The 24,374-nt window shown below is 45.0% G+C and overlaps 1 protein-coding gene across 1 annotated transcript in view; it reads right to left on the reverse strand.

Moving 5' to 3' along the window:
- Nucleotides 1–24,374, reverse strand: part of smarca2 (SWI/SNF related BAF chromatin remodeling complex subunit ATPase 2) — a 63,537-nt gene that overhangs the window by 10,468 nt on the left and 28,695 nt on the right. The window contains exons 21-29 of the mRNA XM_003444549.5: nt 24,033–24,137; nt 22,799–22,885; nt 21,795–21,841; nt 19,408–19,574; nt 13,497–13,660; nt 11,722–11,949; nt 11,436–11,513; nt 10,075–10,293; nt 1,826–2,046 (exon numbers count right to left, since the gene is read on the reverse strand). Of these exons, the coding sequence (XP_003444597.1) occupies nt 1,826–2,046; nt 10,075–10,293; nt 11,436–11,513; nt 11,722–11,949; nt 13,497–13,660; nt 19,408–19,574; nt 21,795–21,841; nt 22,799–22,885; nt 24,033–24,137 (1,316 nt within the window). The remainder of the gene's footprint in view (nt 1–1,825; nt 2,047–10,074; nt 10,294–11,435; nt 11,514–11,721; nt 11,950–13,496; nt 13,661–19,407; nt 19,575–21,794; nt 21,842–22,798; nt 22,886–24,032; nt 24,138–24,374) is intronic.

Consider the following 24,374-nt stretch of genomic DNA (forward strand, 5'->3'; position numbering starts at 1 on the left):
TGGGGTTGGAGTGGAAATGTGAAGGTGAAGCTTCTTGATGGAAAAACGACTATTGATTTAGAAACCAACTGTTCTGTGCGCGACGTATCATATTTGGAAACCACAGGTGTTGCCAAACAAGCCTTAACCTGTTCTCTGGATGCTGCTGCTGCCTCCACTGAGGAGATAAACATTAATTACATTTCAGCAACAGATTCAACTCCACCCCCATTTGCTTCAAGCAATGTGGAGGCACACTTTGTTTTATTAGGAAACATCGTTGTAACCCAGGGATCCAAAGTCCTGCATTGGAAATTTCAAATTCTGCCCCAGTCAAGTGTGGAGAGAGGAGAGCCAGAGTCGTGATTGAGATGCTCCAACCATCAACAGGGAGAGGAAAGAATTCGACTTCTGGAAAGGCAGGTAGCAGTTTCCTGGAAAAGCTTCAGCCGAGCAGTGAGCCAGTGCACTTCAGAGCAATGTGAACACAAATGCATATGTTCTGTCATGCATGGGTGGATGTCACAGGGAGATGCATGCTTGTGACTCTGCATGTGGGCAAAAAAGAAAGTATCCAGACACAACAAATCAGACGCACACTTATTTTCTTTGGCCTGTTGGGAAGAACCAATGCAAGGTTCCCGTTTCTCAGACATGACTTCACGTCTGCCGACCAGCGAGAAGGCTGTACTTTCCAATGGATAATCACGGCACTGTCTATTTGCTACACTCTCACAAACGGGGCCACCTTTTGCATGCAAACGTAAATTTTACTGTAACCACGACAAGTTAACCTTCTCGGGTCAGTTCATGTACTGAGGGTAACACCTTCAAGCACCGAGCTCCTGGTTGGCTAGATTTTTAACAGAGGCTGAAGCAGCTCTTCTTCCGATTGGTTTCCCCACAGTCCCTGCGGCCTTTATGAGGGACTTGGTTTGGATACCGATGACCACGGGATGATCTGTTGGCCAATCTATTGATTTAAGTTTGACAGCAGCAGCTCGCTCGCTTGCAAACAAAAGACAACAACAAAAACAAAAGCTTAATATTTGTTGATAAAAGAACTTAAAGGAACACTTTCCTTTGCTACAAATGAGGTGTTAGTCCAATACCCAGTTACCCTAAGACTGGAAGGTCCTACTCCTGTCCTATATTTGCTATGTAAGTAATTTTATTCCTTCCTCAGTGTCTCCACAGGATAAGCCCACTGCTCTGCTCCTATAAGCATTTTTACCAGTCAGACAGCCAAATGTAATCTGGCATGCATTCTTGTGTTTCTTTGCAGCTCCGGAGCTAAATGAATTATGCTGCAGAGTTCCTACAGCTCTGAAGAAATAAATATATGCATAAGAAGGTTGTCTAGTGTTTAGTGTGTAGGCCCGCTCTGAACGGAGAAAGTACAACTGCAATTAAAGTTTTAACAGCTTTAATGCTGTTGGTGTGAAATGAAAAATGAGGCAGTGCTTTATTTAAAGTCCTCTCATTTGGTAAGAACCTATTTGGACATTCCTCTATAACCACCATAATGTTCTACTCAACTTTATAACGTGTTAGCTTCCATATGTTATATGCTATGGAAATAACACTGAAAGACGAGTTACTAGAGTGTCTAATCAGATCAGCTATTATATATATCATCCAGCAAATTATTAGACTCATTTCATTCATCCCAAAAGGCCTGGGCTGCTTGATGTGAAACACCTGTTTGATGCTATTTTTCCTGAGTGGTCATACAATGCAAAGATGAATTGCTGGTATATTAACTGTATGATACTTTATCTCAAACATGCAGCAAGCTCATTTTTGCGTTTGCAAGATTTTCTGAAACTCTCGATGATCTCCTCACCCGTCTCTGTAGTTGATCACTGTATCAATGATGGCGTTCATTTGCTTGGTGAGTTTGGGCGGGTTGGGGGACAGCTTCTCTGCTGGCGGTCGTCCACGTCTCTTCTTGGCCTTCGCGCCTCCGTCCTCTCTGCCGGAGTCCTTGTCCTGACGTCTTTTGCGTTTGCGTTTTTTCAGCCGGATCTCCTCCTCCATCTCCTCCAGGTTTCCATCTTCAATCGCCTAAAACGTGAGAAGAGCCACAGCGGAGCTGAGGTCAATCCTACAGCAAGTATCTCAACAATGAAAACAAAGTGCAAAGATTCAGAGATTTCATTATCAGTGGTGCTGTTACACTGTATGACCAGCAGTGTTTTCACACTGGGCAGGATGCACTGCGCTCTGAAACCCATTATCTTTAATGACTGTTAAACGACGATCTGTTGTGACCCGAAAAATGTCAGTTTTTCCGAGACAACGGGAAGAAAAGCCACACAACTTGTTGTAGGTCGGCGAAAAGTGTCAAAATGTTTGATTTGTTAAGTTTCTTTGGAGCAATGTAAGAAAACTATTAAAGCTCTTGATGTATTAAAGCACAGAGGTACAGAAAACCACGGCGGGAGGTTTTTGAAAGCTCGAGCTATGTAATCATTTAGGAGCAACATATGCTGCCAGACTGCAGAAACCTTTTTCAGGAAGACCCTGCTTATTTAAGCAAACCCATGCCAAACTGCATCCTTTGTGTCGCAGCCTGCCATTCAAACCCATCAGCTGTTGGACCCTTTAGTCATGTCCGTACAGCTTCATCAGTAAAATATTTACATACCCAGTGTGTCTTTTGTCCTGCCTCCCTCCCCTCATCCTTCACCCCTCGCCCCTCCTTGAGTCTGGTTCACTTGGAGGCTTCTTCCTGTTGAAAGGAAGTTCTTCCTTCCCACTGTTGCCAAGTGCTTGCTCATAGAGGGCCATGTGATTTGTTATTGTAGGTTCTTAACCTTACAACAAAGTGCCGAGAGGCGATTGTTCTTTTGATTTACAGCATTCAATTCAACGGAATTTATATAAAATAGAACTGAATTGAATTAAAGGTTTAGCCAATGACTGAATTCCAGACTGCCTCTGAAAATTTATACAACGTTCATATTTTGAAATTCACTCAGTACTTGTTGATATTTTATATGACTCGAACCATTTGAGTTGGGAATGCTTTGCTCCCTGACAAACGATTTCTATGTACATCACGTCTCTAGCTTTGTTATATTGCTTGTTTTTGTCCTTATCAGAAACAGACAGCCTAAAAGTTTTAAGTTGTTTTCTTTTAATTAACGTTCATCTGAAACTCAGTTGACAGTGTTTCCAATATATTCTCACCTTGGCCTCAAACTTGCTTCTTTCTATTTTCGTTCTCCCACAGAAATGAGCTAAAGTCAATAAAATGGATCTGCCAGGCCTGAGTTTCTCTCCAGGGGAACATGTCACAGTTTATTTGCTGAGTGTTAATCGGTGCCTTTAGCATCAAATCAAGCAAAACTACAGCATGCAGTCATAATGAGACTTGGGTTAAACAGTTAGGTGCATATATATATTATTAAAGAGTATTGTCATTAGTGAGGCACTTTTAACTTACCTATCTGCTTTACAGTATTTCTGCAAATGCTGGCAGTGGCCAGTGCTACTCACAGTAGACACAGCTATGGTATTAATTTGAAAAGTCACAACCTTGAGGCCGAGGTCACTGAGACTTCAAACTCCTACATCACTTTGTTCTCGAGTTATCGCATTCACAAGATTTTCAGAAAACGTGAGCTGTGACGCCTGACCTCGAGGCCAAGGTCGCGGAGAGTTTTAGTAGACACACCGATCACGTATCAGTTTGAAACGCCTATGTTGCTTAGTTCTCTTTCAAACATTCGTTTCGGTGTCTCACTATGGGGAACGCTCTCTCAGCGTTGTCCTCAGAAGCCTCTATATCATTACTCCAGCCAGTATTGGCTGGCAGTCGTGACGCCTGCGTCAGGGAGGGGCCACCCTCCTCCCTATAAAAGGTTGTGACGCAGCGTCACCCGTCATTCAATTTCCTCTTCTCGCTTCTTAGAAACCTCATCTCTCCTGACTGTGAACGTGAGTGCTAGCTTAACTGTCCACGCGAGCAAGCTAACACCTTGGTCACCGGGCGCTGCACGGTTCGCGTTTCGAGTCGCCTGCTCTTCACCACGGAGCCAGGTCGGAGAGTGTGTTAGCTGCCACCACGCACCTAACACAACAGCTAGCTGACCAAGCTAACTGTTCTTGCTACACACGGTCACCAAGCCAAGTAGCACAAGCGCTAGCCACCACACTAGCTAGGTCATACGAGCTCAACATAGCTACTCGACCGAGAAGAAAATAAAAATCAGCATTAGCCGTCCAGCCATTCTAGGCTAGCTACACCAAGCTTCCTTGACATGGCAGACTGCAATCCGCTGCCCAAACTTTGCCCCTGCGGTTGCAAAATCTCAGGCTCAGATACGCATGATGCGTGTGTGATGTGCCTCGGGCTGCAACACGCCCAGGCGGCTATTTCCACACCGGGTATATGCGAACACTGCGCTCGCTTCACCCTAAAAAGCCTTCGCCGAAGGCTAGCCCGCCAGGCTAGCCTGTCAAAGAAGGACCCAATGCTGTCTCCAATCGACCCACCGATGGAGCACACTGAGTCTGCAATACCAGGCACCGGCTGGGGCGACGAGATGGATATCGTCCTCCCGCTGGTGGATGATGCCGAGGTCAGCTGCGAAGCTATGTTGTCTGATTCCCTCGAGGCTAATGACGAGCTACTCAGCGAATCCTCTGAGGGAGCGTCGGAACATCTCGTCTCGGACGAGGATGACGACGTTTTCTTTGCCCCCTCTGGTCGGAATTCTGCGACACAAGGGGCCGATTGTGACAACCCCGGCACACAGTCCCGCGGCATGGAGCTATTCGACGTTGCAAAACGGGCGGCTGACAAGCTAGCAATCCCATGGCCCGCGGTGACAACGGAGACCTCCACCTCACGGTACGAGGGTAAAAGGCTCCCCAAAGCAAAGCGCACTACTAAGCAGGTACTGCCGCTTTTCCCCGAATGCGTGGACGAGGTCACACGCTGCTGGGCAAAGCCATTTTCGTCACCCAACCCCGTGCAGGGAGCGGCGGCGTTTGACTGCGCTGGAATGAAGGAGAAGGGCATCTACCAAATTCCTACAGTGGAAAATCTGGTGGCTTCCCATCTCCACCCGAACCAGAAACTCTCCATGTCATCTGGTCCGTCCCTGCCCTCCAAGGCCGAACGCCTGCAGTCCTCCCTGGCTGACAAGGCGTATAAATCGGTTGCCACCACCGCGAGGGCACTGAACGCCTCATCGCTCCTGCTAGCTTACTCGGCGGAGCTCCAGGACCAGGCTGCCGCGAACCCGGATGCTAGTGAGCTATGGGATGAGCTGGGCGTCGTTACGGACCAGTGTCTCCACCTCACTAGAGCGGCAGTACAAGCGGCGGGCAGGGCTCTCAGCATCATCGTCCTACAGGAGAGGGCCAGATGGCTGAACCTGTCGGGGCTTTCGGACAGAGAAAAACGTGACATTCTGGATGAAAGCATCGACCCCGCTGGCCTTTTCGGGACCGCTGTTGCCACCATGCAAAGACGGTGCGAGGAGAAAAAGAAAGAGGGAGAGGCCCTGCAGCTGTGTCTCCCTAGGAAGGCCCAGGCTGCGCCCCCGCCTCCACCCGGTCGCCGCACGTTCGCTCAGGTCACCAGCCGTCCAGCCGGCGTGCCGACGTTTAAAATCCCTCGCCGCCCAGCCCGCAGGTCGCGGCCCAGGGTCCCCTAGGATCGCAAAACCCTAAGACCCACTGGCCCAGGAAGCATGTCCCGCCTGCTGCCGCTCAGGGTGCCCCACCACCAGCCAAGCAGTCCGACCGCAAGAAGAAGCGGACTGCCTAACATCCCCCACGGGGAGATCGGAGCCGGACCAGCCCGAGCTCCAAGTTCACTCCAGGGCTCAGTTCCGGAGCCCGTTCGGAGAAGTGTGTTCTGCCTCCTCCTTTCAGCGCCTGGGACTCGAGTTGGATCCCACAGAGCGCATTTCAACAAAGAGACGACGAGACACTGTTCAGCGCAGTCAAGCGAGTCACAGTCTCATAAAAACATTCTGTTTATTAAAAACTCACCCGTTGCATCCAGGCATGTTGCCAAGGGCACGGGAAAAATGTGTGAGAAACACAGAAAGTATGTTGAAAAACATAATGCCCCCACGCACCCAGACACCACCGGGGTTGATTTCCTCAGTGGTGTCCGGACCCATGAGCGCTGGTCAGGCGCGAGCCGCCCGCGCATGCGCAGTCGGATCTGGCCCGAAGGACCAGTTTCCGCCACAAGAGGGAGCCAGAGCTCCGTCTACTGTGGAGTGCCTGTCATTGGGACCGCTGTCGGCGAGAATAGAGCGATGGCGAGCTCTCGCTGCACCAGAATGGGTTGTGAGGACATTAGAACGAGGCTATCGTTTGCAATTCGCAAACACCCCTCCCAGATTTCACAGAGTGATTTTCTCTCTTGCAAGGGGCGAATCAGCCAGGATCCTGCAAGAAGAAATAACTACTTTGCTGTCAAAGGGAGCAGTACGAGAAATACCCCAGGAGCAGAGCCAGTGCGGCTTTTACTCAAAGTATTTTCTCGTGCCCAAGAAAGGAGGGGGACTGCGTCCGATACTGGACCTACGGGCTCTGAATCAGCATCTGAGGTCATACAAATTCAGGATGCTGACGCCCACCACTCTGCTGCATGTAGTGCGCCCAGGCGATTGGTTTACATCAATAGACCTGAAGGACGCATATTTTCACATTCCTATTTACCCGCCTCACAGGAAATTCCTGCGCTTTGCGTTTCAGGGCAGAATGTACGAGTACCAGGTCCTGCCGTTTGGTCTCTCACTGAGCCCTCGGGTATTTGTGAAATGCACAGAGGCAGCCATAGCCCCACTGAAGAGGCGGGGCATCCGCATAGCATCATACATAGACGATTGGCTGCTGCTATCAGAGTCAGAAATAATGGGAAGAGAGCACACCAGGTTGACAGTGGATCATCTGATGGCTCTGGGTTTCACCATAAACTACGAAAAGAGTGTCCTGCAGCCAGCTCAGGCCATCTCTTTCATAGGAATAGCCCTCAACTCCCAAACGTACAGAGCGTGTCTCTCTGTGGACAGAGCACAGAAAATGCTATCACATGCCGGCATTTTTCAGTTGGGAAGATATCTCCCATTCAGGAAATGCCTGCAGATGCTGGGATTGATGGCGTCCTCACTGGCGGTCATTCCACTGGGCAGACTGCATATGAGGGAATTTCAGCGATGGGTCGCATCTCTGAGACTGAATCAAAAGCGCCATACCCACCGCCATATCAGAGTGACAGCAGACTGTGCTGCAGCACTCCGCTGTTGGAGAAATCCCACATTTCTCACTCAGGGGGTGTCACTGGGGGCTGTCACAGCCAGAAAGGTGGTAACCACGGACGGGAGTCTCACGGGCTGGGGCGCCACTCACGAGGGCAGAGCAGTGAGCGGCAGCTGGGACTCACAACAGAGGGGTGCTCACATAAATTGGCTAGAATTGCTAGCAGCATTTCTAGCACTGAGACACTTCCTTCCCCTGTTGAGGAACCACCATGTTCTGATCAGAACAGACAACACCACTGTTGTGGCGTACATCAACAGACAGGGCGGGTTACGTTCCCGTCCGTTGCACATGCTGGCTCGCAGACTGATCATGTGGAGCAGCATCAATTTGTTGTCACTGAGAGCTACTCACATTCCAGGAGCTCTGAACTTGGGAGCGGACTTAATGTCCAGGGGAAACCCGCAATACGGGGACTGGACCCTGCACCCACATGTGGTGACCGAAATCTGGACCCGCTTTGGCCAGCCACAGGTCGATCTGTTTGCCTCGAGGGAGAACGCTCAGTGTCCACTGTATTTCTCCCTGAGGGACCAGGAAGCTCCGCTGGGGGTAGACGCATTAGCTCACAACTGGCCACATGCTCTGCTTTATGCGTTCCCTCCGCTGGCCTTAATTTCTCCCACTCTAACCAGAGTGAGAGAAAAAGGGCTAACAGTGATATTGATCGCCCCAAGGTGGACGAGGTCCCATTGGTTGGCGGAAATTATGCCCCTCTTGTGGGACGAACCGTGGCCTCTCCCTCTCCGACGAGACCTAGTCTCCCAAGCCAGGGGGGAGATTTTTCACCCTCATCCCGAGCGCCTCGCCCTGTGGGCTTGGCCCGTGAGAGGCTGAATCTGAGTACGGCAGGACTCCCCCAGGGAGTTATAGCCACTATTCAGAATGCTAGAGCCCCCTCCACAAGATCATTGTATGAGAACAAGTGGAGGGTATTTGAGGAGTGGTGTGGAAAGTCTCACACTCTCTCCTTTCAATGCTCTGTGACAACAATTCTCTCCTTTCTCCAAGAACTGTTAGATAAAGGAAAGGCCTTTTCCACAATTAAAGTATATCTAGCAGCTATTTCAGCTTGCCATGTGGGCTTCGTGGATGGCCCAGTGAGCCACCACCCACTGGTCTGCCGTTTCATGAAAGGGGCACGACGGCTCCACCCAGTGTCTAAACCTCTCGTTCCCACGTGGGATTTATCTCTGGTGTTGGAGGCAGTTTCACAGCCACCATTTGAACCACTAAGCCAGGTGGAAGTAAAAATCCTGTCTTTGAAGACTGCATTGCTCCTGGCCCTCGCGTCTGCGAAGCGTGTCAGTGATATTCATGCGCTGTCAGTACACAAAGAGTGCATCCGGTTCACGCGGGATAACTCTAGAGTCACACTCAGGCCAAATCCGGCCTTTGTGCCCAAAAATCCTTATCTCCAATGCACCCCATTGGAGCTGGACGCTTTTTGCCCTCCTCCTTTCTCCTCCCCTGGACAGGAGCGCCTACATGCTCTCTGTCCAGTTAGGGCTTTGTGTATCTATATGGAGAGAACAAAGGCTTTCAGGAGGTCGGATCAGCTGTTTGTTTCCTGGGCTAAACCACAGCTTGGCAAGCCCATTAGCAAACAACGCATTTCCCACTGGATTGTTGAGGCAATCCAATTGGCTTATTCAAGCACGGGCCTGTCCCCCCCAGGGGGACTCCGTGCTCATTCTACCAGAGGGATGGCAACCTCTTGGGCCCTTTTTAGGGGTGTCTCTATAGAGGAGATATGTGCAGCGGCGAGCTGGGCTTCACCTTCGACCTTTGCAAGGTTTTACAGGTTGGATGTCACTGCACCATCTCTAGCCCACACTGTGTTGAGTGTGGGTCCCCACGAGACCTCCTAAGTTGGCAGTCAGTCGTTCAGATGGGCTTATCTGGCAATACGGGAGTCTGCATATCCCCATAGTGAGACACCGAAACGAATGTTTGAAAGAGAACTTGAGGTTACTTTATTCCGTAACCCCCGTTCTCTGATAACATGAGTGAGGTGTCTCACCAGATCACCCTCCTTGCACGAAGCGAGGAAGAGGTGAGCTTATCTTGAATGACGGGTGACGCTGCGTCACAACCTTTTATAGGGAGGAGGGTGGCCCCTCCCTGACGCAGGCGTCACGACTGCCAGCCAATACTGGCTGGAGTAATGATATAGAGGCTTCTGAGGACAACGCTGAGAGAGCGTTCCCCATAGTGAGACACCTCACTCATGTTATCAGAGAACGGGGGTTACGGAATAAAGTAACCTCAAGTTCTTGAGTTATCGCTTCCACAGGTTTGGGCTTCCACATCGTGTGCCTGGCAGGGAGACAACGATACCTCATCAGCCTTTTACAGCAGAGGGGTAAAAAACTACTCCTGGTAGATTAGCCACCTGTATGCTTTACTTCCTGTCACACCTGTAGATACTTCCTTAGGAGGAATAGAAAGCTGTTCATGATGCGGCAGCAGAAGCAGATCCACCCACATACAATAAAATAAACCAGAGTAATTAAACTGCAGGTTAATGGCAGTCTTCAACAAAAACAACAGCAGACAGCCTGTTTGACTGCAATCTTCACCCACTGAGAGACTAAATACAAGTGTGGTGTGAAGCACAGGGACTAATTATAAATATTTAATTACCCAATCGAGTTCATGTAAATCACATTTATCACATATGATCGTATAATTAACTGCTGAGGTTCCAGGTGAAGCTGTAGGGAACACACAAACCCTCTAACTTGGCTGCAGCGTGGAGACTGAGGCTGACATGTTGATAAGGAAACAAGAAGTTTTTACCCGCAGCCACTGTTTTTCAGTCAGCGTGTCGCTGTAGTCCACGTCCCGACGGCAGCGAGACCCTCGACCAAACATCTTCTCCTCCTCCTCTTCGTAGGTGAGCCGCTCCACTTCGGCGTCATCTTTGATGATCCAAGAAGGCAGCTCGTCCTCCTCCATTAGGCGAGGCTTACGCTTTGGGTTCCTAGCATCCTCCCTGCGCCGGTCCATGTCCATGCGCTTAGACGGCAAGAACAGGAAACACACATCAGGTTAGAGTGAAACACACAACTCTGAATGCTTTAGGCCTACTGCACCAGTGGTTTTAGACTTAGCTGGACTTAACAATTAAAAGAACTGTTAATGGCAATTTATCAATAGCCCCCACCCGCCCAACTGGAAAGTCTTCTACCTGACCCGCTGCCCTGAGCATGTGCGTTTATAGACTACCAGGTAGGGAAAAATACGGCAGCAGTGAGAGTTTCAGACGAGCGACAGAATAAGAGTTTCTACTTAAACATATCGTGTATCGCGATACAGCCAACAAATATCGTGATATTAGATCGTCTTCATGTCGGCCAGCCCTAGACTGAATGAGAGGCTAATATGGGAGAAACAGTCTTAGTCCTTATTCATACCTTCACTGCAGCATTTTGGATCAGCTGGAGGCTTTTAGGGAGCTTTTAGAGCTGCCAGGAAGTAATGCTGTGTTATAAGAGTTTGCAGAAGTCAGGAGAAGAAGGTATTTTTACATTTCACTTAGATTACAGTCACCAAAACGGAGCAGCTTTCTTTTGCAGATTAAACTGTTGAATCTATCTGAAGTTCTTCGTCCTGGTGACCGCTGTAATAACAATCAAAGGAGTTTTACAAACAACTGCTTAAACAGGCTGCAGGAAGTGTTTTAAAGATGGCTGCTCAGTGGCGAGACTCGCTTCTAGGAAGAGTTAGGAGACCAGTGAAAATCTCAGGAGGTTATGTGGTGGGAATTTAAAAAAACGTTAAAAAAAAGAAACATTAGAAATGTGATCTTAGTGATACACAGAGGACCATGAAGAGTAGCAAAGAGTGAAACATGCTATGGGGTGAACTCTGAATCACTCCAGATTCACACTCCCAGCATCAACTGGTCTTAAATTAATTTATCGTGCAAAAGGCAGCATCTGGCAGGGGACCGGCCTCAGTACATCTGAAGGTGAAATTTAACCACACAAACAGCCTTGACACGAACCTATAATCAATCTGTCTTACAGATGTGAAAGAACCAGCTGTCCGCTTCTCTATTTTGGGTGAATTAATATTATAACACGTGTCATTTCAACAATTTTACATTGAATTGGCAATTTTACTTTAAATCTCACAATGATGTGTCATTATCTTACCATGAAGAGCTCAAATTCATCCTCATTGCGGGCTATCATCTGGTTCAGAGTTTCATCATCAGGCACCTCATCTTCCTCCTAAAATAGCAAAGGAGGCAGGCAAAGGATTAATAACTCGTATCAAAGGAATCATCCGAGCCTGCAGTAGTTCTATTAAACCAAAGCATAATTTAACTGAAGACTAAATGTTCAGGGAAGAGTCATGTAAAAAATATAACACCTCATCTTCCTCCCCAAACGATGCTGCGTTGGAGACAAACAACAACATATGGAAATACGATCCTACCTCGTTCTGCTCCTCGTGCTCCAAGATGGCCTGGAGAAAGGCGCGGCGCTCGTGGCTCGACGACTTCTGGTCAAACATGCCGGCCTGGATGACCTTCTGATCAACGTTCAGTTTGTATTTGGCAGCAGCCAAGATTTTCTCTTCGACGCTGTTGACAGTGCAGAGACGAAGCACGCGCACCTCGTTCTGCTGACCGATGCGGTGAGCCCGGTCCTGAGCCTGAAGGTCCTGCATCAACATAAAAGAGGCTGTTTTACATTAAAGCTGGAAACAAACTCTACTCAACCACTGAGACAACACGAATGATTGTCAGTCTGACAGCTCCGTCTCTGTTCCAACTGTACCAACTCTCCTGAAAACACTGGAAAAACTAAACAGTAGCACCTGACCCGATACCATCGCCTCTCCCACGGTCCACTCGCTGTGAAATTCATCTGGAGTCAAGCTGCTGGCTGCTTCACAACCCGATGCCATTTTAAAAATTAATCAATGACTCTCGCCAAAGTCAAAATGGATTAGTTGTCAGCCCTGTCACAAATCAGTGTAGTGGGGTATCAATAAGATATGAACCCAGGCACAGTTCATCTGATTTGCATATCACTGGAAACTTTTGGAGCCATCCAGCCACAGAAAGCAAAGGTAAATAATTTATTAAATATTTGAGTCACTTAATTATTTCACTTTGTGTAAATTTGAGGTTTAATAAACTCCCGGCTGGCACTGGACTAGAACAAGCTAAAGCTGGAAAAAAAGAGCTACGTCCTAACTGGAAGAACCAAACACACCTTGGAAATGAAAATGAACACTTTGTTCCAGTTACTGTATTATGGCGTCCTTTTTATGTGTTTGTTTCAACATACAGTACTGTGCAAAGGTTTTAGGCAGGTGTGAAAAATGCTGTAAACAAAGAATGCTTTCAGAAATATAAATGATTGTTTATTGGCCCCAAATGTGTTCTGCAGCAGGACAACGAGCCCAAACACACAGCCAAAGTCATTAAGAACTATCTTAAGCATAAAGAAGATCAAGAAGTCCTGGAAGTGATGGTACGGCCCCCACAGAGCTCTGATCTCAGCATCATCGAGTGTGTCTGGGATTACACACAGAGACAGAAGGATGTGAGGACCATCTCTGGTTAGTTCTTCAAGATGTTTGGAACAACCGACCAGCCGAGTTCCTTCAAAAACTGTGTGCACGTGTACGCAGAAGAAGGCAAAGGTGGTCCCACCAAAGATTGATGTCATTTAGATTTTTCTTTTGTTCATTCACTGAATTTTGTTCATTGATGAAAATAAATGATTAACACTTCCTTTAAAAAAAAAACAAAAAAAAAAAACATTCTTTGTTTACAGCATTTTTTCTCACCTGCCTCAAACTTCTGCACAGGACTGTATGTATGGTTATTATAATAGAGCTTGTTTCTACTGGCGTTCTTCCACCGAGTGCGCGTGAGCTCATTTCCAGATCATTTCTGTTATTGTTGCTAGGCTACAGAATCATTTTGCTCGTTGTTAGATCGTAAATAACTGGCTGACAGCCAGGGACGTTTTCACTGACGTTCCTGCTTTTGATTGGCTGGTTAGAGAGGGCAGCACTGGGTACAGCGGAGAAAGAACCTGATCTCTGTGGGATTTGTATAGAAAACAGAAAACAGGCACAGCCAGTCCATTTTTTACAACACAGAAATATAAAATCCAGGTAAACGCACACTTAACAAAACAACCTGAAATAGGATCAACATCATGCTGAGCACTTCTAACTCAGTAGTCATGGACCTGGTGTGGGTTCCAGTCACTGTCGAAGATGACCACAGTGTCAGCAGCCTGCAGGTTGAGGCCGAGGCCACCAGCTCTGGTACTCAGGAGGAAGATGAAGTACTGAGAGCCTTCCTCATTGAATTTCTTCAGCAGTGCTGCTCGGTCCTCGGACTTGGTGGTTCCTGAAACACAAAATCTGTTTTTATTCTTTGAATTTTTATTTTACTATCTCATACAATTCATTATCAAATGAATCCTTAGATGCATTAAAGACATAAAACAAAGGAACCAAAGACACGCAGTAATGCAGAAACATCAAAAGGAAGTGAGACGATGAATAATAATCCATTTTCTAACAGCAAAATGAGGCTGAACAGACATTTAAGATAAATGTAGAGTGTATGAAAGAGATGTACATAACTTCAGACACCACAGGTAAATAACATCACTGCATTAACAGGCCTGTTATGGTTTAGTATAACGAAGGGTCCGATTTCAATCACCTGAACTACGTCGCTGTCATCTGTGGTATGGAATTAACTGCTAACAGGGATCCTGTAATATGTTCTGTTTCTGCTGATGTAGGCTACACCAGCTGAAACAAAAGGTTAAAACACCTACATGGTGCAGGTGTTTTAACCTTTTGCATCATAAGAAACATCATCACTTTGTTTGAAGTTTGCATGAAGTTCTTCCTGTTGGTTTGCTCCAGCGTGTGCAGTTAAGGTAAAGATGTCACCTGTAAACTGCTCCTCATCTCAGACCAATTCAACTGTTTCAGAGGTGTCTCTAAAGGGCGAGTCCAGAGACGGGTCCAAAAACCCACAAGTTTGTGTGTGGGATTACACTCAGCTGAGTGAGGAGCTTACATCTTCATTTAGTTTGCTGTACTGTGCAGACAGTGGAAATGCTGAGCATCAAAATGATGTACAGCTTCAGACTGCAGACTGAAACTGTTAATGATTTGATGAGAACTCTTCACCTCAAAACGCTAAGACAAAAAGCCTTCACATCAGTGATTTACTGCCTTTCACATCCATGTCTGACCAAACGGATCTTATATATGTGGTTTGACCTTATAACAGCTTGTTTAGTTCCAGCTCACTGAGGCCGTTGGTGGCTTATGGGCATTTTAATAAAACAGGATAAATAGGAAGTGGAAGGGCTATCCATAGATTCATTCTGGTTATTGCTTTAAATAACAGCCAAGTGTTTCTGCAAAACATCATGAAGTCACTGCAACACAGACCTTTCCTTTTAATGCAAATTAACATTTTCTAAATTTGATAAATTTCCCTCAAAGTATGCAAGAGTGGTGCTTTCATCAGAGTGAGGAGGACGGACATCAAACACAGAGACAGAGGGACAGCCAAGCAGCATGGAGCCATAAAAAGACGAAGACAAACTAAGTCACTGCAAGCTGGTGTGAAGCAGGACAGGCTGCACTGTGTTCTTTAGCACAGGAGTGTGTAATGGGCTTTTATATCTAACAAAGTAAGACAAAAGTATTGAACTTCTACTTTCTTTAATTGGCCCAACTGTGACAGTCTTTCTGTTTGTGATGTTTTTGATGAAACGCTTTTCGTTTCCACTGCTGGGAAAAATAAATCTGCAGTCAGGCTAAAATCAAGGAAACAGACTAATACGCTATCGAGTTAAACGTCCTGTTGTGTTTCAGTATGTGTCCCGGGGGGAAAATCAATCAATCAATCAATCAATGACAGCTCCTTAGTGGATTCGGGTCTCTGCCGCCAGACCCAGTGGCTAATAACCCGTCTTTTGTTTGAGATGGCATGTGTGGGGATCTGGCTGAATGGATGTGACAGGAATTCTCTGACACCCTGTTATTATTCTCACAAGCATGAGTCAACCCCAAATTACAAAAGACAAATTTATCCTTTTAAAACATCCAATAGATAAAAAATATCAGAGTTACAACAAATTAAAACAGTCCTAATGGCAGGAGCTGGCAGGAAAAAGTTTTCCTTTAAACACCATATAATGTATTTAAAGGGCTCAATGCCCACGAATATACTGTGACTAATGTGCTGCGTTTCACTTACTGTGGCCCTTTCTAAACATGCTGCCCTTAAGACCGTGGCCATTAGTTTGGTTCATATTTAATTCAAAAGCCATTTTTTAAGTTTAGTAAATCAAGTGTTCTTCTAAAGTCTGTGAATTGTAATTTGTACTGATTAATAATTTCAGTGTTGCCCAAAATCCACAACTCAAAAACACATCACAGTGTAACAGCAAATCTCATGGACATCATCCTGTTCAGTTAGGAAGCATCAACCATCAAGAATCCGATTTTCATGCTTTGTTGTAAATCGCAGTGACAGCAGGTAACAACAAGACCCCCAAACAGAGGATGGTTTAGCAGGTGGTGGCCACAGATCGTTGCCCTCTCCTTATTCCTTGAATGATTTTTTTCTCTATGCTGCTTTTTGCCTGTTTCCACTAGAGATGGCACGATACCACTTTTTTATGTCCGATACCGATATCATAAATTTGGATATCTGCCGATACCGATATGAATCTGATAAGTGTGTTTTTTAATCAATAAAACTGTTTTTTTAATATCTTGCTGCATTTTGTATAAGTTCATACTCAAGTTAAATAAACAACAACACTAAAGCTATTCTGTTATACCTGTATGTAAAAAATACACTGCACCAAAAATATTTCATAGTTCAGCAACACTGATCAATCTAATAAACTTAAACCTACTCCATCCTCCCTATTCTGGTATTTTAAAGAGTACTTAGCAGAAATATTAAGCAACCTAACTAATAGGGTTGCAAACTCCCACCAAAAAAAAAAATAGGGAACCACCCCCCACCCTCCAGCTCATGTTGCTTAATCGACGTAATCAACTTTAATTTGATGCAGGGTGAAAAAAAATGCACAGAATTAAATTATTTTTCAAGAATAATTAAATAGATTCAACATCTTTCTTCAACAGAATTGCAGACTGCACAGATGGTATCTTCCCAAAGGACAAAGTACTATAGCTTACTAGGGTATATTAGACTTAACAGTTACTATATACAGTAATGGACTTCTATACATTTTACATCAGATTAAAACTTTGGTTGTAAGCTTCAGATAATTATTTATTAAAAGCTAGACATTTTAAATGAGAATAAGAAAGAAAAGTATGTCTTTGTGCCCCCTTTTCCCTGTTCATGCCCTATCGGCCCCCCTGGCTAAACTTTGCTAGATCCGCCCCTGCACAGTTACCAGCCGTCAGCTACGTAGAAAAGGATCCTGGTGTAGAAAGTAATATTAAATACATTCTAACAACAGCTTATCAAGCTTAAACGTGCTGCTGTTGTTCAGCCGCTGGTTTCCTCTTTCTGGTGCAAAGTGGGCCAAAAACAAAGAAGAGAGACGGACTCCCGACAGAAAAGCCGATCAGCTGATCATTGATCAGTTTCACGATTGAAGTAGCAGCAGGAGAGGGAGAGAGAGGCAGTCGCTCCATATATCGGTTGTTAAGCTTAACATGGGAACGCTTTACAAACATTCAGAGATGAACTTACACACTTGCTTTACTTCTCTCTGGGATAACTTCCTCGGAGACGAAATGCTGGTTTGGTAGTGAGGCTACAAATATACACAGCTGCTCTATCACATGAGCACACTGCTCCGACGTGCTACGGTTATGAGCCGAGTTACGCCGTGTTGCAAGTTTTGTGAGGTGTTTTTTTTTAATATTTAATGGATCGGATTACATTTTTTATTTCTCGCCAATATCCGATCCAGTAATTTAGGTCAGTATCGGACCGATACCGATACGTAATATCGGATCGGTCCATCTCTAGTTTCCACTGCTGGTAGCGTGAGATAACCGCAGCCCAATTAAGTTCCACAGGCCGTCCAACTGCGTCAAGAGTGGCAAATCGATATGTGCCGTCCTAAGAAGGTTTTTTTGGTGCTTCCCAGTACATTCTGAAGAATGTGGAAAAGACACCAGGACAACAACCCAGCAACAGGACTGGTATCTGCTCCTTTGCGTGAACACAAACAGGAAGAGCAAGCTAAAAATACAACGTGACCTCCAGCACGCTACTCATGCACATATCGGACCAAACTGCCAGAAACCAACTTCATGAGGCTGGCATGGGGTTCTAGAGTCCTTTAGTGGGACATGTGCTCACAGACCAGCACTGTGTGGATCAACTCATTAGACCTGAGATCATCATGAGAACAGGCAGGTCTGTCACAGCACCCCATTCTCTCCACAGATGCAATCATTTACACTGAGCCTGTGACAGATGTCAAAGACTCTGGAGACGCCGTGGCGTGACCTTCATCCAGCATGAAGGGCAGTGGGTCAGTGGTGATCTGGGGAGGAAAATCTTTGGAGGGTTATTTAGACGTCCATATGCAGGCACCCTGGTACCCTGCCAGGGGATGAGCATCAACAACAGGTTCTTGTAGAAGCAGTTCCCAGTAGTTTGATTCCCTGGAATTGTTAATCTGTTTGCCTACTGATTTCGTTTACTGTACTCATTCTAGTTCATGTGCAGGAGAAGGAAAATGGTGGCTCAATCTGCAATGTACAGACATTACTCTTATTCCACAAAAGGACAGCAGCATGTTTAAGTGAAAACTGCATCCAGGACAGAAACAACTGCATTATGCTGCTAACACAACTTCGGCTCTTTGCTAGCACCTGCACAGACAGCATGTAACGCTAAGCTAGCCAAGACCCCAGCGTGATCTTAAAGCTGAGCGAGTGCTGACCCCAGCCCCGCAGCCAGACCCTGAACTTCAACAGGTAACAAACTGATGAGCAGTCAGGCTGCAGCCTTTGTTTCTATCTGTTCATGTTTCTAAAGTAGAATCACCATGACGATCGCTTTGAAGTCTTTCTATGATGCTTTTCATCTTTGGTTTGTGTTCATACCTAAATACTAAGAGAAAAATCGTTCATCGTGTTGGTGTGTATGACAGTGACCTATAAGTCTAGACTGTTAAATGGTAATTATGAGACGATACGTTTCATGTCATTTTACGAAGAAACACAAAAGTAATGTAACAAATTACTTTCTCCTGGTAGTAATTAAGTAATGTACTGCATTACTTTTAAGAAACTGTTCCGTGTAATATGTGCAACAGTTACTTTTTTTTAAACGATGACCCCAACATTGATCACATCTAAGAGGGGAAAACCTCAAACATGCACAAACATTTGAGCCACAGCATTTAAGTGTTATGGTTTTGATATGCTGCTAGTGATGGTGGAGACTCTCAAAGCAGAACCAGTGAGAACCCAGTGAGCACTGATAAGGAATAGACTCCATTGTGGGAAACATGAGGACGTGACTCAGAACCTTTGGGATGTATCAGTGAATCTGAACCCACCAAACAGCACCAGAGTTTATCCAGTGGTTCACTAATGCCTCAATGCAGATCTGGGAGCTTCCCAGGACACCACATGCTGTCTCGTCGGTTGTACGTCCAGATGTTGTTGAGAGTGCGTCCAGGCATGTGGGAGCAACTTTGATCAGCCTGAGATTTCAGCTTTTAACTCTGACATTTGGTGTGATTTTGAATCAAGTCAATCATTTTGTTCTGAGTAAATCAGACACAAAGAACATCAGTACAGATTTTCAGCGTGAGTATTCGTGCATTGAGTCCCATGTGTGATTTCCATGGTTCCTTTCATTTTCTTGAGCAGCGCAATAATCCAGCAGCTCTAGCACTCACCACAAGGTGCTTTACTTTCTCAGGTAAAGATACTACAACATTATTCCCCTCACTGCATATTAACAGGCTAAAGTGGACAAAACTCAAAGATAGGATCAGATTTTGTTTCCATTCAGCTTCTTTCAGGACTTTAAAATATGCTGATTCTGCCTTTGTCCTGATTCACAGGCTCAGCTCGGGACACCTCAAACAGATGTGTGTGAGAGCTTACCATCAAGACGCAAGTACTGAAAGTTGCGGTATCCGAAATAGTCCTCCATGATGGTCATGAGAGAGGTCATCTGGCAGAACAGCAGCACTCTGTGGTTGGTGGCCTGGAGCTTCGGTAGGATGCGATCTAGGAGCTCAAACTTCCCAGATGCTCTATACAGATCAGGCCTGAGTGCAGATAGTAAAAACAAAGAATGGATCATAAACTTTTATTAATAGACTTTCAAAGCCTGCGTGGCATCTAGTGTGGCAGCAGTTAATGGTTTAAAATTGGCCAATGAAAGCCTGACTCAGAGTTTGAACAACAGCTGAGGCAGCTCTGGGCTTTTACGTCATCTCTGTGAAAACCTGTTCACTAAATCTTGGAAGAACATTATGAAACATCAACACTATATCTGAGCTGAGCAATAATGTCACTTTTAATCTGTCCTCTGTCTCCTGGAACTTGAAGCTATTTTAATTTTTCTGTTTCTTCAGCGTGATTTGTTTATTAAGCAGCTCCATTGGGTAATATGAGAATACACAGCTGGATTTTTTTCAATATATTACCAAGACTGTGTTATTAAAAACTCTGTCCCTGTCCATGGTTTGATTTCTTTGCATGTGTGGATTGGATGGGTTCAACAGCACCTTTAGAAATATATTTACTCAGGAAATTGGTGACATGTTCAATCCTTATTTTCCCTGCTGTACGTGACTGAAACATCCTGCTCTGTTAATGAGCATGTCACTGAACACAGGAGCTCCATTAAGACAAACGCCGGCCTGTGGCCTGACACTTCAATGAAAAACATCAGTTAAACCCAAACACACAGGCGCTGATGTTAATTCTCTCTGAAAAACAGAGAATCTGTTCGATTTTTAAAAGCTCAGTGCCGCTTACAGCAGGTATGAACAAGGACTTCTCAATAAATGAGTTTCTACAGTGGTTTTTATTATTCATCATGTTTTATGTGCACGATGCATCTTTTATTAAGTAGCTTCTATAATGTTTTATTATTTTCTTTGCCTTGAATACATACTTTTTTTTTTAAACTAAAAGACTTTTCTGTTTATCGTGAACTATTTTTAGGTCAAGATACCGTTTGTGTGACATGAAGTGGAGCAAAACTTTAACACCTCGCCTAAAGTGAACTTTCCCAGTTTATGTAGCAAATAAGGTGATACTCCACTGGACACCCCCTATTCAGGTATGTCGAGATACATCACTGGTTACACCTACGCATAAAAACAGTCGCTTGTCTGTCTAGTGTGGTTATTTTAAATATAAGAGAAAGAGAGAACTTTAAGAAAATCTACAGTGACCATCAAAACGATGAAAAAATATTGACGTAAACAGTTTATTTTGCGACACCACGAAACAAACGATAGCGTAAAATGAAGCGATAGACGTTTTCATATCGTCATCCGATATATATCGTTATATCGAACAGCCCTATGCAAAATAAACAAAAATGCCAAATAAACTGCATAAATTTTACAAACTGACACTGAAGGTGTGTGCATGCATGCATGTGTGTGTGTGCAGTGACTTCTAATCATGACCAAAACCAGACCGGATGTCACACGTTCCCGAGTGCTCTAACTGACAAAGAAATCCTCGTGCCTGGAGCAGCATTAGGCGGCGAGCTTAACACTTCAAACTTTGACTTCCTTAGAGACGGAGGTGTAACACCGCCAACTTAAGCCTCTCGTTCCAGCACGCTGCATATCCCTTCCATGAAATCGGCGCCGTCTTTCACGTCGAGTTCACGTGGCCCGTTCCTGCCAACACAGCTGGCTGTTTCTGGTATGTTCCAAAGCAAAGCTGCATTCTGTGATCTAAACGTGGACCCATTCTCACACGTGGGGTTTGAGGTGAACTGCTGCTGTGAATAATTGCTATCTGGTGCCAATTAGTGCCAAGCACAGCAGAGATGTAGCAATTATCTGACACGTTGGCTTCTCGCATGTGAAACCTCGTCATCCTGTATTAGGTGTTAAATGACTATACACAAATACAAACTGACAAGCTCTATCACTGTCACTGCACTCATGTAAACTGACATAAACAATATTAATCATTTGCTTTCATGTGTGGATTTTTTATCATTAATAAAGATTAAATTAAAAGCAAACGTTCATGGCAGGAAATTCTGAATCTCTGGAGAACTAAATATAGCAGTTAAGTCCTTAATGATGTCTGAGCATCAATATGAGCTTAAATCACTGTTAAATCTTTATTTTACTTATTTACTCAGTCCATGCATGAGCATCTACAGCACTGCGTTAAATCAAATGTGTTTTTCAAAGCACAAACAGATCTTTTGGCCACTGTATTATTATATGTTTTCATAACAGTAACAGTGTAACAGTGAAGGACACGAGGTGTTTGATTGTAAGACTTACCCACTGATGATGCCGTTTGGATAGCCCAAGTGCTCAGCAAAGGATTCCTGTAATAGAGAACATCAACTAGTCAAAGCAACACAGACAATTAAACTAAGTCATATAAAAGGCAAATATATGACTTCTTGTAAACATGTCACAAGATTTGCAACAACAGGCAGGTTTTAACCAGCTGATCTATCAGTTCTGTTTCTGTGTGGGGACCTTAGTGTCATCTAAGAACCAAACCAACATTAACAAACGAGCGTGTTACATGATGATGGTAACAAGAACTAAACATCAATGAAAACCTTACTGTTTGATCACATTTACATGACTCTATCAGGACTTAAGTCATGAGACTAGACTAAATCAGTTACAGAGAGTCTGTTTGAACGAGCCATTAAGGTTTTCAGCCTCTTGTGATGTTTCATCTGAGAACCGCCCCAGCATCCAAACAGATGTGCTCAAATGAGCGTCAGCCTCAAAGTCTACCAGCCCGATCCATTTCTGCAAACACTGCAAGCCATATGTTCTATTACTCCCTGCGAGAGCAAAGACAAGACGCTTAATGCTCTCGTGGCATCTGAGGAATTACTTTTACTTTTAAAGGCAATGTCCCAACAACACCATCAATCTCCTCAGTGTCAGCACGGCGTGGAACAAATATGGCTAATGTTACCGTTAACTGTCATCACAAGCCAACAGGTCAGCATGAATTTGTAACACTTGGGAACTTTGGAAACAACCAACTTGTAGCAAATGTAAAAGGACCAGGTGTTTAATGTTGGTGTTTGAGGTATGGTGAGTCCTAAACTCAGTGGATCTTTTTGCTTAAAGACACTAAAATGCATTTAAGCCACCGTGAAACAGCTCATTTGGAACAGCGGTAAAAACCAGGGGGACACAGATGGAATAAATGATCTGCCCCTCCCCCTGAGCTGAAAACTAAATATCACAATTTAGTAAATGTGCAACAGTTTGAAATCAACATAAAATATTCTAGCAAACAATGCCACACTCACTTCAATGTGCTGGAACATGTACGGATGGTTGCAGATCTTCTTCAGCTGCATGATGGTGTTCATTAAGGTCTTTGCTCCACCTTTGCCCTGGAGAAATGTATTAGAGAGATAAAATAAGTAAAAAAGATCCAAACAGTCCGGAGAAGCTGATGCGACTAATGACCTATAACACCTTATTTTAATTATTAACTATTTTTTAATAACTTGTGGGAAGTGAAAACAAGGTGTGAACTAAGTTTTGACCGATCCAACATTTGTTTAAGGAACCACATTCTGATTGATTGGGAGCCGTGTTTGCAGCCTCCTGAGGAACAGAGTGGTGCCGACTCTTTCAGAGCTCTGTGTTTGATCTTTAACAACTCATGAAGGAAGTATTTCCTCAGCTTCTAAAATAAGTGGGGACAGTCAGCGTGCACTGGGCTGTTAGAGCTTTTTCAGTTAATAAAAGCAAGAAGATGAAAACCTGTCATGAAGCTCAATAAAGTCAAAAGGAGATTCAGATTCAGGCATTTCATGTCCCAGTTGCACCCGACCACTAACACACCTCCTGCGGGTGGTGGGCCATCAGGAGAATGGACCCACGTCCCTTTTCGGGCTGTGCCCGGCCGGGCCCCATGGACTAAGGCCCAGCCACCAGACGCTCACCCTCGGGCACCCTCCCCGGGCCTGGCTCCAGGGTGGGGCCCCGGGAACCCCATCCCAGGCAGGGCGAACTGTTCCCTTGATTGGTCTTCTTAATCGCCCTTTGTCTGGTCTCCCACCCAGGACCAACTTGCCATGTGAGACCCCTCCACCACGATAAGGCGGCGATTCTCAGAGGGGCTCTTCCCCCCTTTCACATGATCATATTGATAAGCACAATCGTGATGTATCCATGGACAGCACATTGAAAAACACTACACCTCATTACAATGTCTTGGACGTAGGTAACACTGACTAGTTTGTTTTGAACGCAGATCATGAGCAGAACATTCCTGTGAGCGCTTTGGTTAAAAGAAATTAAACTAAAGCTGGAAATTAAAATGTAGCTTCAGGAGTCAAATTAAATTTATAATATCCAATTAAATTAAGCAAACATAGCAAAAGTGCACTCAAAGAAAGTTCAAGGTCCTTCTGATGTCAAACAGCAGGCAAATCACTGCAGACTCTTCCCAAAGGCTTTGTCTGTCAGCACGACACAGACGGACAGAACAGAGCGGCACAGCGAAGCCGCCGAGGAGCTGATGATATCTACCTTCTTGTCTTTCTCTGAGCCGTCAGTGAGGAGGATGCCTTTCTGCATGTGGCGGTACAGAACCTTCTGTATGGCAGACATGTCACACTTTATGACGTACTCCACCTGTGTGAACGACAACATAAATAATGAAATAAAACTCCAGTGGCACAGTGGTGTCTTTTCAATAGTGAGGCTGTTTGAGCCAAATCCACAATCCCCATCAGTCAGCTCAGCACTGACAAAATACACCAATGAGAATGAAAATAAAGGCATAAAGAAAAGTTACAGTATGTTAACCTGACAGAATAATAACAAAGAACAAGCTGTAAGGTTGTACTTCAGCTTAGAAAGTCATCTCCT

The sequence above is a fragment of the Oreochromis niloticus genome, linkage group LG12, assembly GCF_001858045.2.
Source record: "Oreochromis niloticus isolate F11D_XX linkage group LG12, O_niloticus_UMD_NMBU, whole genome shotgun sequence".
NCBI classification, from domain to species: domain Eukaryota; kingdom Metazoa; phylum Chordata; class Actinopteri; order Cichliformes; family Cichlidae; genus Oreochromis; species Oreochromis niloticus.